The 13,310-nt window shown below is 39.3% G+C and overlaps 1 protein-coding gene across 9 annotated transcripts in view; it reads left to right on the top strand.

Moving 5' to 3' along the window:
- The first annotated feature begins 16 nt into the window (after positions 1 to 16).
- Positions 17 to 13,310, top strand: part of MCM9 (minichromosome maintenance 9 homologous recombination repair factor) — a 189,028-nt gene continuing 175,734 nt past the window's right edge. For all 9 annotated transcript variants that reach the window (XR_012378549.1, XM_073893847.1, XM_073893844.1 and 6 more), the window contains exons 1-5: positions 17 to 154; positions 2,423 to 2,733; positions 6,367 to 6,683; positions 7,819 to 7,900; positions 12,990 to 13,190. Coding sequence is in view for 8 of the 9 variants with exons in the window: in XM_073893847.1 (XP_073749948.1) it covers positions 2,430 to 2,733; positions 6,367 to 6,683; positions 7,819 to 7,900; positions 12,990 to 13,190 (904 nt within the window). In the remaining variant the exon portion in view is untranslated. The remainder of the gene's footprint in view (positions 155 to 2,422; positions 2,734 to 6,366; positions 6,684 to 7,818; positions 7,901 to 12,989; positions 13,191 to 13,310) is intronic.

Raw genomic sequence — 13,310 nt, 5'->3', positions numbered from 1 at the left:
CCCGCGGCCGGCGACGCCTCGAGCGGCTGGCGCACGCGCCCCGCCCCGCCCCCAGCGGCCTCCTGGAGCCCCCGCAGGCAGGCCCGAGCTCTCCGCGCCCCTTGGCCTCGGGAGCAGCGTGTCCCCGATGACTTCTGACACTGCGTATCCGCCAGTAAGTGACAGCCGCAGCCTCGTTTCACCGTTACTATTATTTTTTTCTCCTGCAGTTCGTCCTAAGTCTCGCCCACATCTGGTTAGTTTCCAAACTATTCAACTCCGGGGTTGGTCGGGCGAGCGACCGAGCTGCCCGGTTGCCGAGCCCGGGTAGTTTCAGAGTCCTGCTGGGGTATCGTAGGGCAGGGGCTGCGTCTAGAGACAGAAGTTGTGGAGAGCAACCCCCTGAGTACAACCCGACTCCTCGTTTGCCGCGCGCCCGCGGGGAACTTAGCTGGCGGACGGGGAGGTGGTGCCTGGAAGACGCGGGCAGCTGGCGAGAGGGGCGGGTCTTAGGACGCGGCGCCGCGGGGGCGTGGCTCCCGGTGGGTGTGGCGTGGCCGCTGGGCGGGCGGGGCTTCCCGGTGGTCCAGCTGGAAGTCGCCCCTTATTAGCCCTCCTGGCTCTCGTGGGCGCTTCACGTGGTCCAAAGGATGAAGTAGCACATCCTTGTATTTTGACTTCACTCTAAGTAAAAGGAAAGGGAACTTGGACTTGTAGAACAATAAGGGTGGGCATGTTTATAAGGGTAGCAAACTGCTTAGAAACAGTTCAACAGTTTTGCGCAGATATTGAAAGGGGATGCTGTTTTTTTTTTTAAAAGTGCCATTTCAAAAAAGACTAGGCAGAATTTAATCTGACTTTAGTTTGAACCATGAATTCTGCAGCTACCCCCTTTCTGCCCTATGTGGAGCTTTTAAATTGCTAAACTTGTGGCTCTAAATTTAATATGCATTTATAGAATCTTAGAGATTCATTTGTAGCAACTCTTTACACTTGGCTGAATTTATATTACCTAATCAAAACAAATTACTTATCAATATAATGGCCATAATTTGCTCTCACTGATTCTCCTGGCTATACACATACCCATCTGTCAGTCTCACACTTGTATCCTGTAATTGTGAGACTTCTTGGCCTATGACACATACACCCTGTACTCCTTCCACACCTTCTAGAATAGTAGGTTCCCTGAAAAGGCAAAATATTGCTAATAAATAGCCTGTGTAACGCATAGTTAGGATACTGAAATGTGAACTTCATAAGTCATCTTTTATCATCTATTTGTTGAACCTAATACAATAAATGGTGGGTGAATGAAATGTCAAATTAAAGCGCATTTGTCCTCCAGTTCTCTGTTACCAAACCAAATAGGGTTTCTTAGATGATCGATTTCAACAGTTTATTTGGAACTGCCCATTGCCATGTCTAGGATTGTCACTCCATCTAAATTTAATCCTGCTCTCCTTTGTACTCCCATTCTTATTGCATTTTTACCATTATTAGGGCACTGTTTCATTTTGATCTGTACCTTGCTTCTCTGAGGGCATTGAGGATCTTTTATTGTGCTTTTTATTTCCCAACATAGTGTTTGAGTATGATAGATATCTGTATACATGAAAATAGAATGGGGGCAGGCTCTTTTAATCTGTAGATACAAATTAAAAATATATATATTGCCAGGGGAATAAGATAGGTGAAGTAATGTAATATAGTATATTCAATCCTAGTTATTTATCATTTAAAGACCAATTTTTCTTTCCTCAGCTTAATTATCTAGTTTCTTTACACTCTTGACAGCTGTTTTTGCTGAAGCCAATAGGTTTCCTAGGTTAGAAAGAGAAAATGAGAAGCAAATTCACCTCAAAATGTACATTTCTGAAGCAGATCTGTTAACTGTTCAAGTCAGAACTGGCTATCCATGTATGTTCCATTTATGTAGCAGAAAACCCATGAATATGTGTGTGTGATGAGAGAGAGTGAAAGAGAGAAAGGAGGGTCTGTTCTTTGTATGGATAAAACCTAGAACCAGAGCACATGCAAAGAACTTCAACCAAAAGACTGCTGTTTAAGATTTTATACCTGAGAGCAAATGTGTATATGGAATGTGGTTAAAGAAAAGGGAAGGGCCTTTTTCATAGTGTATCATAGGATTAATGAGGAGGTAGTTTGGGGAAAAGCTACGGGAAAGCCATTGGACCATTTTGGATTTCACTGATCAGTACACACAATTCTTGGGTTTTGGTTTAGCTTCACTTTCTTAAAAAAATACATTTACTGAGTGACTATAACAGGTAATTCAGATCTTATTAAGATTTTAATTTGGATAATATTTTGAGTTGATAGTGCGGCCCATAACAATTTACGACCAGTTTTTTTGTTTGTTAACTTGTGCCTAAGTCACAATATCAAAGGTATAATATGGTCTTTTTCTTTAATCACCTAGATTCAAGATGAACAGTGATCAAGTTACACTGGTTGGTCAAGTGTTTGAATCCTATGTTTCGGAATACCATAAGAATGATATTCTTCTAATCTTGAAGGAAAGTGACGAAGATGCTCATTACCCAGTTGTGGTTAATGCCATGACCCTTTTTGAGACTAACATGGAAATTGGGGAATATTTCAACGCATTTCCGAGTGAAGTACTAACAGTTTTTGATAGCGCTCTGCGAAGATCAGCCTTGACAATTCTCCAGTCCCTTTCTCAACCTGAGGGTGCCTCTATGAAGCAGAATCTTCATGCCAGGATATCAGGTGAATCACTTAAGGATTTTACTGCCACTTACTCTCTAGGAACATTTTGAGAAATTCTAACACATATTGAACTCAGAGCACTAAGAAATAATTGATATTTATACTTAAAAGATACATTTATTGTGTAGTTGATAGTCACTTTTAAAGCAGAATAATAATTTTATACTATTTCCTCTGGACATTTGGAAGGCTGGGGTACTAGCCATGCCAACCGAGAGGAAGGAGAATGTATGGAGACAAGAGTATATTAGTGTGCACATACACACACATAGATATGTGTGTATAAAATTATAATTCAAAGCAGCCTTAATGAGCTTTTGTGACTACTAACAAAAGAATTGATAATACCAAGAATTAGAAAAGTGGTACCTTCCACCCTGTGAGCTTCAGAACTATTTTAGGAAATTTATTATTTTTATATCTCAAGTTTAGCATTATGCTGGCCACCTATTAGGCGCTCAGTTTTTGTCAAATAAATGACAGATTAAGTATCTTAATTTTTAAGATGCAGGGCGCCTGGGTGGCTCAGTTGGTTAAGCGTCTGCCTTCGGTTCAGGTCATGATTCCAGGGTGTTGGGATCGAGCCCTGCATCAGGCTCCTTGCTCAGCAGGGAGCCTGCTTCTCCCTCTCCCCTGCTTGTGTTCTCTTTCTCTCTCTCAAATAAATAAAATTTTAAAAAAAATTTTTTTTTTTTTAAGATGCTGCAGTGGACCAATCAGCTTGTGGCAAAGCTGTATCTTTGAATTACTGCAGATTAAGTTGGAGAACACATGTACCATTTTGTTTAGAAATAAATATTTATAGTACATTTCAGAAAGGTGGGGATTTATAATCAACAAAAATGCTTGCTATGATTCCAAAAAGATGAGTCAGTATAGTAGAACTCTTTGGAGACAAATTAAGATCCCCCTGCCAAAAGACCATACATTTGATTTAATTGAAAAAATAGTATTTTATCTAGAATAAAATTATGAATATTATAAATCTTTAAGCATCAGGACACTAGATAATCTCTTGGTAGGATCAAGAACAAATGTTTCCTTATAATATTACAAAAAGATTGTTAAAAGGGACTTTAGTTAATGTTACTGAAGTGGTATTTAGGAATGGTTTTAGGCTGTCCTTATATTTAGATATTTTTCCATGCTTAGTTTAAATACCAAAATTTTGTCTGCTTAGGTGACGCTATTGGTTTCAGGTAAATTTAGCCTTTTTTTTTTTTTCCTAATTCTCTGAAAAAGTAAATTGCAAATTATGTTACTACCATGGTGCATTTATTCTGCAGACGCTATAAGTGTAGGCATTTGCTAGTCTCTTGAGAAACCAAAATAATACGGTATAGTCCCTCATCTAAATAAGCTCAAGGCTGTAGGGGATATAGCTGTATAGTCAAATATTTACCAAATGGTGTATGTATGCTCAAAGATATATGCCTATGTGCGTGTTAAACATAATTGTTTATGGAGCTTAGTGGCAGCTTTTATGTTATGTGATGCATGCCTCACTCAAGGTAGGTGCAAGATATATTAGCCCACAGAACAGGGAATGAATTCTAGCAGATTCACTGGAGATTACAAGAAGAGAAGGTAAGGTGGGGATGGAAATAGTCTGGTTTTAGGAGTATTGCAGCTTCATCTTGGACTCCAGGCAAGGCATTCAATTATAAAAACAGGTTGCCTCTGTGTTTCAGTCTTCTTAGGAACCTAAGACATTTTCTGGTTTATCTTTACAGGATATACGTTGCTCTTTGTCTTCTGGGATTTTTATTAACCTAAAGTTTACTTGCTATTTCCAGTGGGTTTGATGAAAGGGGTTCTAATACACAGATAGCATCAAACTAAATGAGAAGGAAAAAATAGCATTCATGTGTTACTTAAACTAATGGTTCTCAAACATTAATAATGTCAATCAGAATCAACTGTAGGTCTTGTTAAAACACTGATTGTTAGGCCCCACCCATAGAGTTTCTAATTGAGAAGGACTGGCGTGAGGCCCAAGAATTTGCATTTCTAACAGATCCTACCTAGGTGATGCTGATGCTGCTTTTCCAGGAACTACATGCTGAAAATCAGGGGCCTGAAGTAATTGATATGGACATATCTCTAGCATAGACATAGATATGGACAGCTCATAATCTATTTCCAAAATTTCTTTTTGTTCTTGATCATTGAATGAATCAGGGAATGATAAAGGTTTTTGTGTTCAGCTCTAACTGTGGCTTAGTGCCTGATGTACACCACATACCACCACCACCACCACCCCTTCACTAGTATAGTTGAAGAACATACTTAGTAACATGTATAGTAAGACAGAAAGATTAAAATAAATTGACATTTCTATCAAAACAGTCTCTTAGCATCTTTTTTAGTATTAAGATTTTGATTGTATATGGTCAGTTTCGCTTAACATTATGTTGTCTTTATCTTTATATTTTAAGCTTATTTAAAAATCACAGGGGCGCCTGAGTGGCTCAGTCAGTTAAGAGTCTGCCTTCAGCTTAGATCATGATCCCAGGATCCTGGGATCGAGCCAGCCTTGGGGAGCCTGCTGCTCCCTCTCCCTCTGCCTGCCACTCCCCCTGCTTGTGCGCATGGTCTCTCTCTCTCTTTCTCTCTCTGTCAAATAAATAAAATCTTAAAAGAATTTTCTTTGGCATTTTGTACCTTTTAAAAAGTTGCCTGTTTATTAATGGTGAAAAACACAAGTTTTTTAAGGGATAAAATGGTGCCACTGTGGGTAAACCTTTAGGTAATTCAAGGCTTGGAAACAGATTTATGTATTAATAAATTCTGAACCTAACTAAAAAAAGCAATAGCCTTCTAGCACGGTGGGGCTCTGGTCATTATGCTGCTCTCCCTTTATCACTCAGCTTTGTGGTTTACTCAGTCATCAGTTGATTTTTTTTTTTTTAAGATTTTATTTATTTGAGAGAGAGAGAATGAGAGATAGCACGAGAGGGGGGAGGGTCAGAGGGAGAAGCAGACTCCCCGCTGAACAGCAGGGAGCCCGACGCGGGACTCGATCCCGGGACTCCAGCATCATGACCTGAGCCGAAGGCAGTCGCTTAACCAACTGAGCCACCCAGGCGCCCTCATCAGTTGATTTTATGTGTTGCCTGTGGCAGTATGTTTTTTGTTGAATGAGGTTACAATTACATACTGTATTTAGAGTCTACTGTGATAGCCCTCTTATGAAAATCAGTCCTTTTTTTAATCCTGGTTATTATGTCATCTGGATATATACTTTTATTTTTTTAATGATTTTATTTGTTTGAGAGAGAGCACAGAGGGAGAGGGAGAAGCAGACTCCCCACTGAGCAGAGCGCCTGATGGCAGGGCTCGATTCCAGGACCGTGGGATCATGACATGAGCTGAAGGCAGATGCTTAACTGACTGAGCCACCCAGGCGCCCCTGGATATATACTTTTAGAAGGAGTACACTGATCATTGTTATTTAAAATAATCCTTGTCTATTTTCTATATTGAGTTGATCTGATTTTTTTTCTTAAGTGAAACTCAAATTTTAGGCAAACTCAAATACCTTCTTCCCTAGGAAATATGAGAAGAATATATTCCATGGAGTCAAATCCCAAGATTTAAGTTGATGTGGTTTTTGTTGTTTCTCTCCATCAGGTTTGCCTGTTTGTCCTGAGCTGGTGAGGGAGCACATCCCTAAAACCAAGGATGTGGGACACTTTTTATCTGTCACTGGGACAGTGATTCGAACAAGTCTGGTGAAGGTCCTGGAGTTTGAGCGAGATTACATGTGTAACAAATGCAAACATGTATTTGTGGTCAAGGCTGACTTTGAGCAGTACTATACCTTCTGCCGGCCATCCTCCTGTCCCAGCTTGGAGAGTTGTGATTCTTCAAAATTCACTTGCCTCTCAGGCTTGTCTTCATCTCCAACTAGGTGTAGAGATTACCAGGAAATCAAAATTCAGGAACAGGTAAATGATCAAAGAAATGAGAAAAATAACAACTCTGAAGAAGGTCTTTTTTAGCTGTGGGCAAATTACCAGAACTCGGGAACACATACAGTACTACAAATGGAACTTGTGTCATCACACAGTATAGTTGCACATATATCAGAATACAGTTTTTAGAGACATGCAGTAATCATCTCTGTATAGAGAGCATTGGCAGAAGGGTTGTGGAATGACTTAATAATTATGTTAAAATTAAGTGACTATTTAAGAAGTTCAAACAAGCTATATTTAAGGGATAGGAGAAAATTAAATGGGTTTAAGTGATTGTTAAACATTGGAGTGGTCAGGATTTGGGGGTTAGGCCCGATTTTATTTGCTGTGTCCAATAAGGCATACATAGACACTCTTTAACATGTCAGAGTGTGCCAGGTTTTCCTTTACTTACCACTGAAACACAAAGGCATATTCAGTGTTGAGGACTCCCAAACTCCTGTTTTTCTATACCATTCTTAACACATGGCCTCTATTCTTAGTCCAGGATGGTAGTTACAACTCTGTCACTGCTGTATGCTAGTCAGGGAGGAGGGAAAGGGAGAGACAGACAACAGCATCAGCCGTCTAACCCCAACTCTCCATTCGAGTCAGTCTTCCTCAAAGTCTCTCACAGTGTATCTACTCGTATTTCATTGGCCAGAGCTTAGTCATATGACCATGCCCAGGTGCAGGGGAGCTGGGAAATACAGTCTTTTTACTGGGTACATGTCCACATGGAATAAAACCAGGGTTCTGTCACTAAGGAATAATCAAAGGAACAGTGATTTGTCCCAGGTCTTAGGACTAGAGGTCAGGAAAGAACTAGGTAAGTAACTTTGTTACTATGTTTAATAATTGGAGTGTATATTTCTTTTGACCATCCACAAGGTAGATTATATTTGGAGATATTTTCCATAATGGTGTTTTTATTTTACTCTGGTTTTAGTGAGTTTGTATATGGGTAGTAGGCACAATTTTCAAGAAAATTCTATAAATCCCCATCATAATTAAATTGTATGATAATACCAGGGAAGTAGAAACAGTAATTTCAAGAACTGCTAGGCTTCTGAATACTTAGCATGTATTTAAGCATACTCAGTATGTGTCTGCTTTTCCTTGCTAGGTGCAAAGGCTATCTGTTGGAAGTATTCCACGATCTATGAAGGTTATCCTGGAAGATGACTTAGTAGACAGTTGCAAATCTGGTGAGCAATAACATTTGCTAGCTTATATAAGATGTCCTAAAGTACTGATTAGGAAAAAGCCACTTTTTATTTTCCAAGAACACTGGGAAGTGAGTGTGAAGGCTTAATTGTTCACCTTGAGAATAGAAACTGGCATGGAGGTGGGAGGTGATACATAACAGGAAAGAAGCTGGGCTATAGCTTAGCAGTCCAGTCCAGCCACTTGTTTTATAAATGAAGAACCCAACTTGCCCAAGGTCACATGGAGAGTTAAGTGGCAGAACTAGAACATAAACCCAGATCCACTGACTTTTCATCCAGTTGTCTCTTCAGTATATCCTTGCTTAACAGCAGCAGCTTTAAAAATTGTAGCAGATTTAGCGTTCAGTTAAATAAAATGCATCAGACAGTATGACTGTCAGATGCTACTGTACTCTTATTGCTGTCCAGAAGAAAGGAGGTAATTGTTCCTCTCTCCTCTGTGCTGGAGTCACATTGATTTTGTCCTCTGAGGGATCTCAGTGTTTCTATTGGCCAATTGCCCGAATTGGGAAGGAACTCAAAACCATACTGAAAAGAACTGTGGGTGCTTAGCATAGAGAAGCCTCAGGAAGGACATGACAGCCAACTTTTCATTAATTGGAAGGTTGTCCTACAGAAATGGAATAATAGTTACAGAAGATACTATTGGGTTTCAGTAGGCTGAAGCTCCAGGAAGGTAGATTTTGACTCAATATCTAATAATATAAGGTGTTCACCCTGGGACTCAGATGATGGTGAGTTTCTTTTCTCAGAGACAGTCAAGCATAGGGTGTACAGCATCTTGTTAGTGACTTAGGTCTCATGATGGCAATTGGTCTAGATGATCTGTGATGTTCGGCAAATCAAAGACTCTGAGCCTCAGAGCTGTTCTGGAAATCTGAGGGCTCCAGAAGGGGTTGTTGCAAGGTCATCTTGGTTATATTTTAATCTTGAGGCTAATCAGACCACTCATAAGCTCTCTTTTGCCCTATCTCAACTCATCTTGCCCCTTCTATTCTTACTGGGGAGGCTGGGAAGAATCAAGCTTTAAAGTGTTTGTGGAAAGGAACACCTGGGTGGCTCAGTTGGTTGAGCATCTGACTCTTGGTTTCAGCTCAGGTCATGATCTCAGGGTCATGGGATTGAGCCCCGCATCAGGCTCTGTGCTCAGGGCAGAGTCTACCGAAGATTATCTCCCTCACCCTCCCCCTCTGCTTGTGCTCCCTCTTTCTCTAAAATAAATAAATGAAATCTTAAAAAAAAAAGTATTTGTGGAAGGGCAAGGATTAATATCGGCCATCATGTATAGAATGGAAGTGTTCTACACTGAATTTTAAAATTATTGTTTTTATAAAGAATATGGTAGGGAAGAGTTTTATTGGAAAAATTAAGATGTTAGGAGGTTTTGTAAATCAGTAGTGTTGCTCAAGAGAATAAATACTATTCTCTCTTCTGCAGCAACCACATTTAAATATCATGAGATATTCTTAATAAAATTTGGTATGTTTTTAAAATGTGCTATTTTACATATGTAATGCAAAAAGAAAGAATAAGAGAATAAAGGGAGCTTTTTTCAGTTGTTGGTAGAAGCTAGGGCTGTAAAATTGACATGGCACTGGTCAGCTAAAGGTAAAGATCTCAGACACCAAGTGGACTGCCTTCAAAAGGATAATCTGAAAGTTTTTTTTGTTGTTGTTTTGTTTTTTAAGCTTTTATTTATTTATTTGACAGAGAGAGAGACAGCGAGAGAGGGAACACAAGCAGGGGGAGTGGGAGAGGGAGAAGCAGGCCTCCCGCCGAGCAGGGATCCCAATGTGGGGCTCAGTCCCAGGACCCTGGGATCATGACCTTAGCCAAAGGCAGATGCTTAACGACTGAGCCACCCAGGCACCCTTAATCTGAAAGTTTTAATCAGAAACTTTTACCAGAACTGACAGGTACTAAAGTTTAAAAAGTTTATGGATTTACAGAATTTCAATCCCTAAAAAAGTTATCCTAAAAACTGCGAAATTTTTATCGGCTTCTCTGAGGGTACTGTTTGCAGCCCTAGAAAAGGCAGATGGCATCCTGCCCCTAGAGCCAGCATCTGCTCCCTATACACATTCCAGGCCTTGACCACACCTTCCTTTGTCTATAAAGAAGGTATGAGAGCTTATTCTTTCTCTTTCCTCTTCTTATTCCAAATAACTTTAAAACTGTTGCTTTTACTGTTTGCCTAGGAATTTCCATGTGCTTTTTAACATAGAAGTTACATTGAAGGTGGGTCAGAAAATGGAAATGGTTGGTAAACTTCAGCTGGGTGTCAACAGTTGTTTCTTAATTCACCTACACATTCCCTACTTTAAGTATTTCCTGTTCTCACTCAAACCTTAATCTCACTCACCCTTAGTCTGTATAGAAAACTCATAGCACAAATGTGTCCCCTGGCAGAAACAGGTATATCTGACCTCTTATTCTACATCCCTGTTCTCCCCTCCCAGACAGATTAAAAGTGCTTCATTTCTCCAAATTTCATCATTTCTCTCCTTCTTTAATCCTAGATTTCTCCAAATGCCTCATTTATAAAATATTTCCTGAGCTGCCATTTCATTAAAACGATGAGGCAAACAACTATGGAAATAAGAGTTCAGTACCTAGAGTCAAGAGTAATTTGTCAAGAAACTGCCCCCATCCACCCAAGAATCACCAACCTGTAGTTTGAAATTTATGTCAAATATATTAACAGTTTATAGTTGTCTAAACAGTACTCCATGGAAATAACAACTTTGATCATGGATTGCCTGATAAATGGACCAGGCTGTGTCAAAGTACTTTTTTCATATAGGACTCTAGATTTTAACCAAAACCTGTAATATCTGGATCAGCAAAGTAGTGCTTATGTAAGCTTAGCCTGAACATGAAAGCTTAGCCTGAACACCAAACATGAACCTTTGATAGAAAATAAGATGTTTTCATGCAGTCCATCTAAACTGAATTCTTTCTGCACTGAAAAAAATCTAAAGCTATTTTTCTTTTACATGTCACTAATAATAATGGATGCAGTCCATCAACAGCGTTTTTTTCATTGATCCATAGCTACAAACCTCTGCGGGAATCAAAAGATAAATGGCATAATCCTTGTCCTTCAGGAATTTACAGGTCTGGTTGGGAACCCCAATCTGACACATGCAGAGTAATAAAGTTGGAGGTTGTGTCCTGATAACTGCCATTGCAGCAGGAGATCAGAGATTGGTCCACCTGGGGGTGGCTGCAGTGGTAAATAGGCTGCAGAAGACAGAGCGGCACAAAGAAAGAGGATTATATAAAAGTAAGAATTGTAGTTCCCTGCAAATAACATTGTTTATAACTTTTACTACAGGAAAGTTTAAGTATAATAACAAGGCTTAGTATAATAGCTAATACTTAGCTGTTGAGCACATACTATATTCTAGATATTGTATGAAGTAATTTACAAACATTTTCTGAGTTAATTTTCACTGTGGTGCTGTGACATAAATATAACTATTCCCATTTTGTAGGTCAAAACATAGGCTCAACAAAGTTAGGTAATTTGCCCAAGAACATAACCAGTGAGTGGTGGAGCTGGGATTTGAACCCAAATCTGACAAAATCAGGCTTTTCGCCATTCTTCAGGACACTACATTTTCCACATTATTACTGCTTATTGAAGTCCAATTATTTGTGAGTGCTGTATCTAAAAGTTAAGTTTCTTATTCAACTAATTTAGAAACAACCTAAGTATAATCCATTAAAATGAAAGTAAAGGACTGTTCCAAGTGCTCATATAGTTACTCATTTTCATCTAAAAACTGGGGGCAGACAATATAGTAAATGATCATTATTCTTGATTCTGTTTGAAAACCATCCAAGCAGTGGCTTCAAAAGGTCTTGAAAACACATGCAAAGCACCTATTGAATGTGTTTGTCACCATTTATTATGAAGTTGCCTTTGGCTAGAAATATGCTCTCTATCGTGTAATTGCTATCACCAGTTCCATTTGTTTAGCATTTACAGAACACTTTCTTCAGAAAATCAAAAGCTCTGCAGATTACACATTACACATTGAAATTTAGAGAGTTAAAGGCTTTTGCATCAGCAAATACCATATATTTGACACGGGCTTGGAAAGGAAGACTTGCCAGTTAGTTCAGAGACACTATTTGTTGCACAAATTATAAATACCAGATTGGATTTGGAGTATGTCCAACATCTTATATTCAACAAGATTTTGAGGACTAGGCTCATCTTTTCTTCTTCTGTTCCCCTTTTCTCTCATATCAAAATACTGAATGCCAACCATTCATTCATATATACCTGTTAATTGATGCATGAATTGTATGTAATAATAAGCACAGATGTCAGTGTTTGGAGCATGTGCCCATGAGTGACCCAAGGCCTCTTAGGAAAACCTGTAAAAGTTTAATACTCTGATCACCAGGAATAGGAGAGTTTCCTCAGGTGGGAAGGAACCAACCAAGAAGGAACAAGCAGGATTTATCTTGTGCTTTCATAGTTTATGGAAAAGGGCTTTGAAGTAAAACAGTATTCACTTATTTCTTAGTTCATTCATCTGTTTTTTTTAAGGCAGTAAGTAAAATATCAATAAAGGCGATACATAAAAATTAATATATAAGAAACTAAAACTAGTGTCAGTTATCACAAGATCATCTTTCCTGACACCAAATTGATTACAGCTTAACCTTCCAGCTGTGGTTCCCACCTGTTCTTTAAATGAGAACTGTATGGTTAGGAATTATGAGAGGATGAACATTCCACCCCATATAATAACAATGAATAAATCACCTGGTAAGCTATTTTTCCAGTGAAGGGAAATAATTTGGTGTGATCATCATGTGGCAGATAAAGAAAAATAAAAACGCTGACTTTAGCTTTTAGCTAAAGATACAAGCAGCTTGTAAAACAAAGAGCCAGAAGAAGGGAAAAGTAGGAAACCTGTGGCGTTCCTTTGCCTCCAGATTGTTTTCTGGATGAGTGTTTACCATTCTAAACCTGGTGGGAGAGTGGTTTCTTGTTTCTGGATCTGTGTCATGCAAGCCTGTGCCCAGCAAGCAGTGTGCTCTCTCCTAGGTGATGACCTCACTATTTACGGAGTTGTAATGCAACGGTGGAAGCCTTTTCAGCAAGATGTGCGCTGTGAAGTGGAGATAGTCCTGAAAGCCAATTATGTCCAAGTAAATAATGAGCAGTCTGCAGGGATCATCATGGATGAGGAGGTCCAAAAGGAATTTGAAGATTTTTGGGAGTCCTATAAGAGTGATCCCTTTGCAGGTTTGTGATTAAGGGTATAAAGCTGATACTTATTAATGGCATTTCATTAAGTAGTTAAATATGAGGTCTGTGATTAGAAGGAGCCTTACCTGCTGCAAAATTCAGTGGCTGAATTCAAAA

The sequence above is a fragment of the Callorhinus ursinus genome, unplaced genomic scaffold (genome assembly GCF_003265705.2).
Source record: "Callorhinus ursinus isolate GAN/ISIS: 27379988/994484 unplaced genomic scaffold, GSC_fseal_2.0 scaffold6, whole genome shotgun sequence".
NCBI lineage: Eukaryota > Metazoa > Chordata > Mammalia > Carnivora > Otariidae > Callorhinus > Callorhinus ursinus.
The sequence above is the reverse complement of the archived record's forward strand: the minus strand, read 5'-3'. Positions and strand labels throughout refer to the sequence as shown.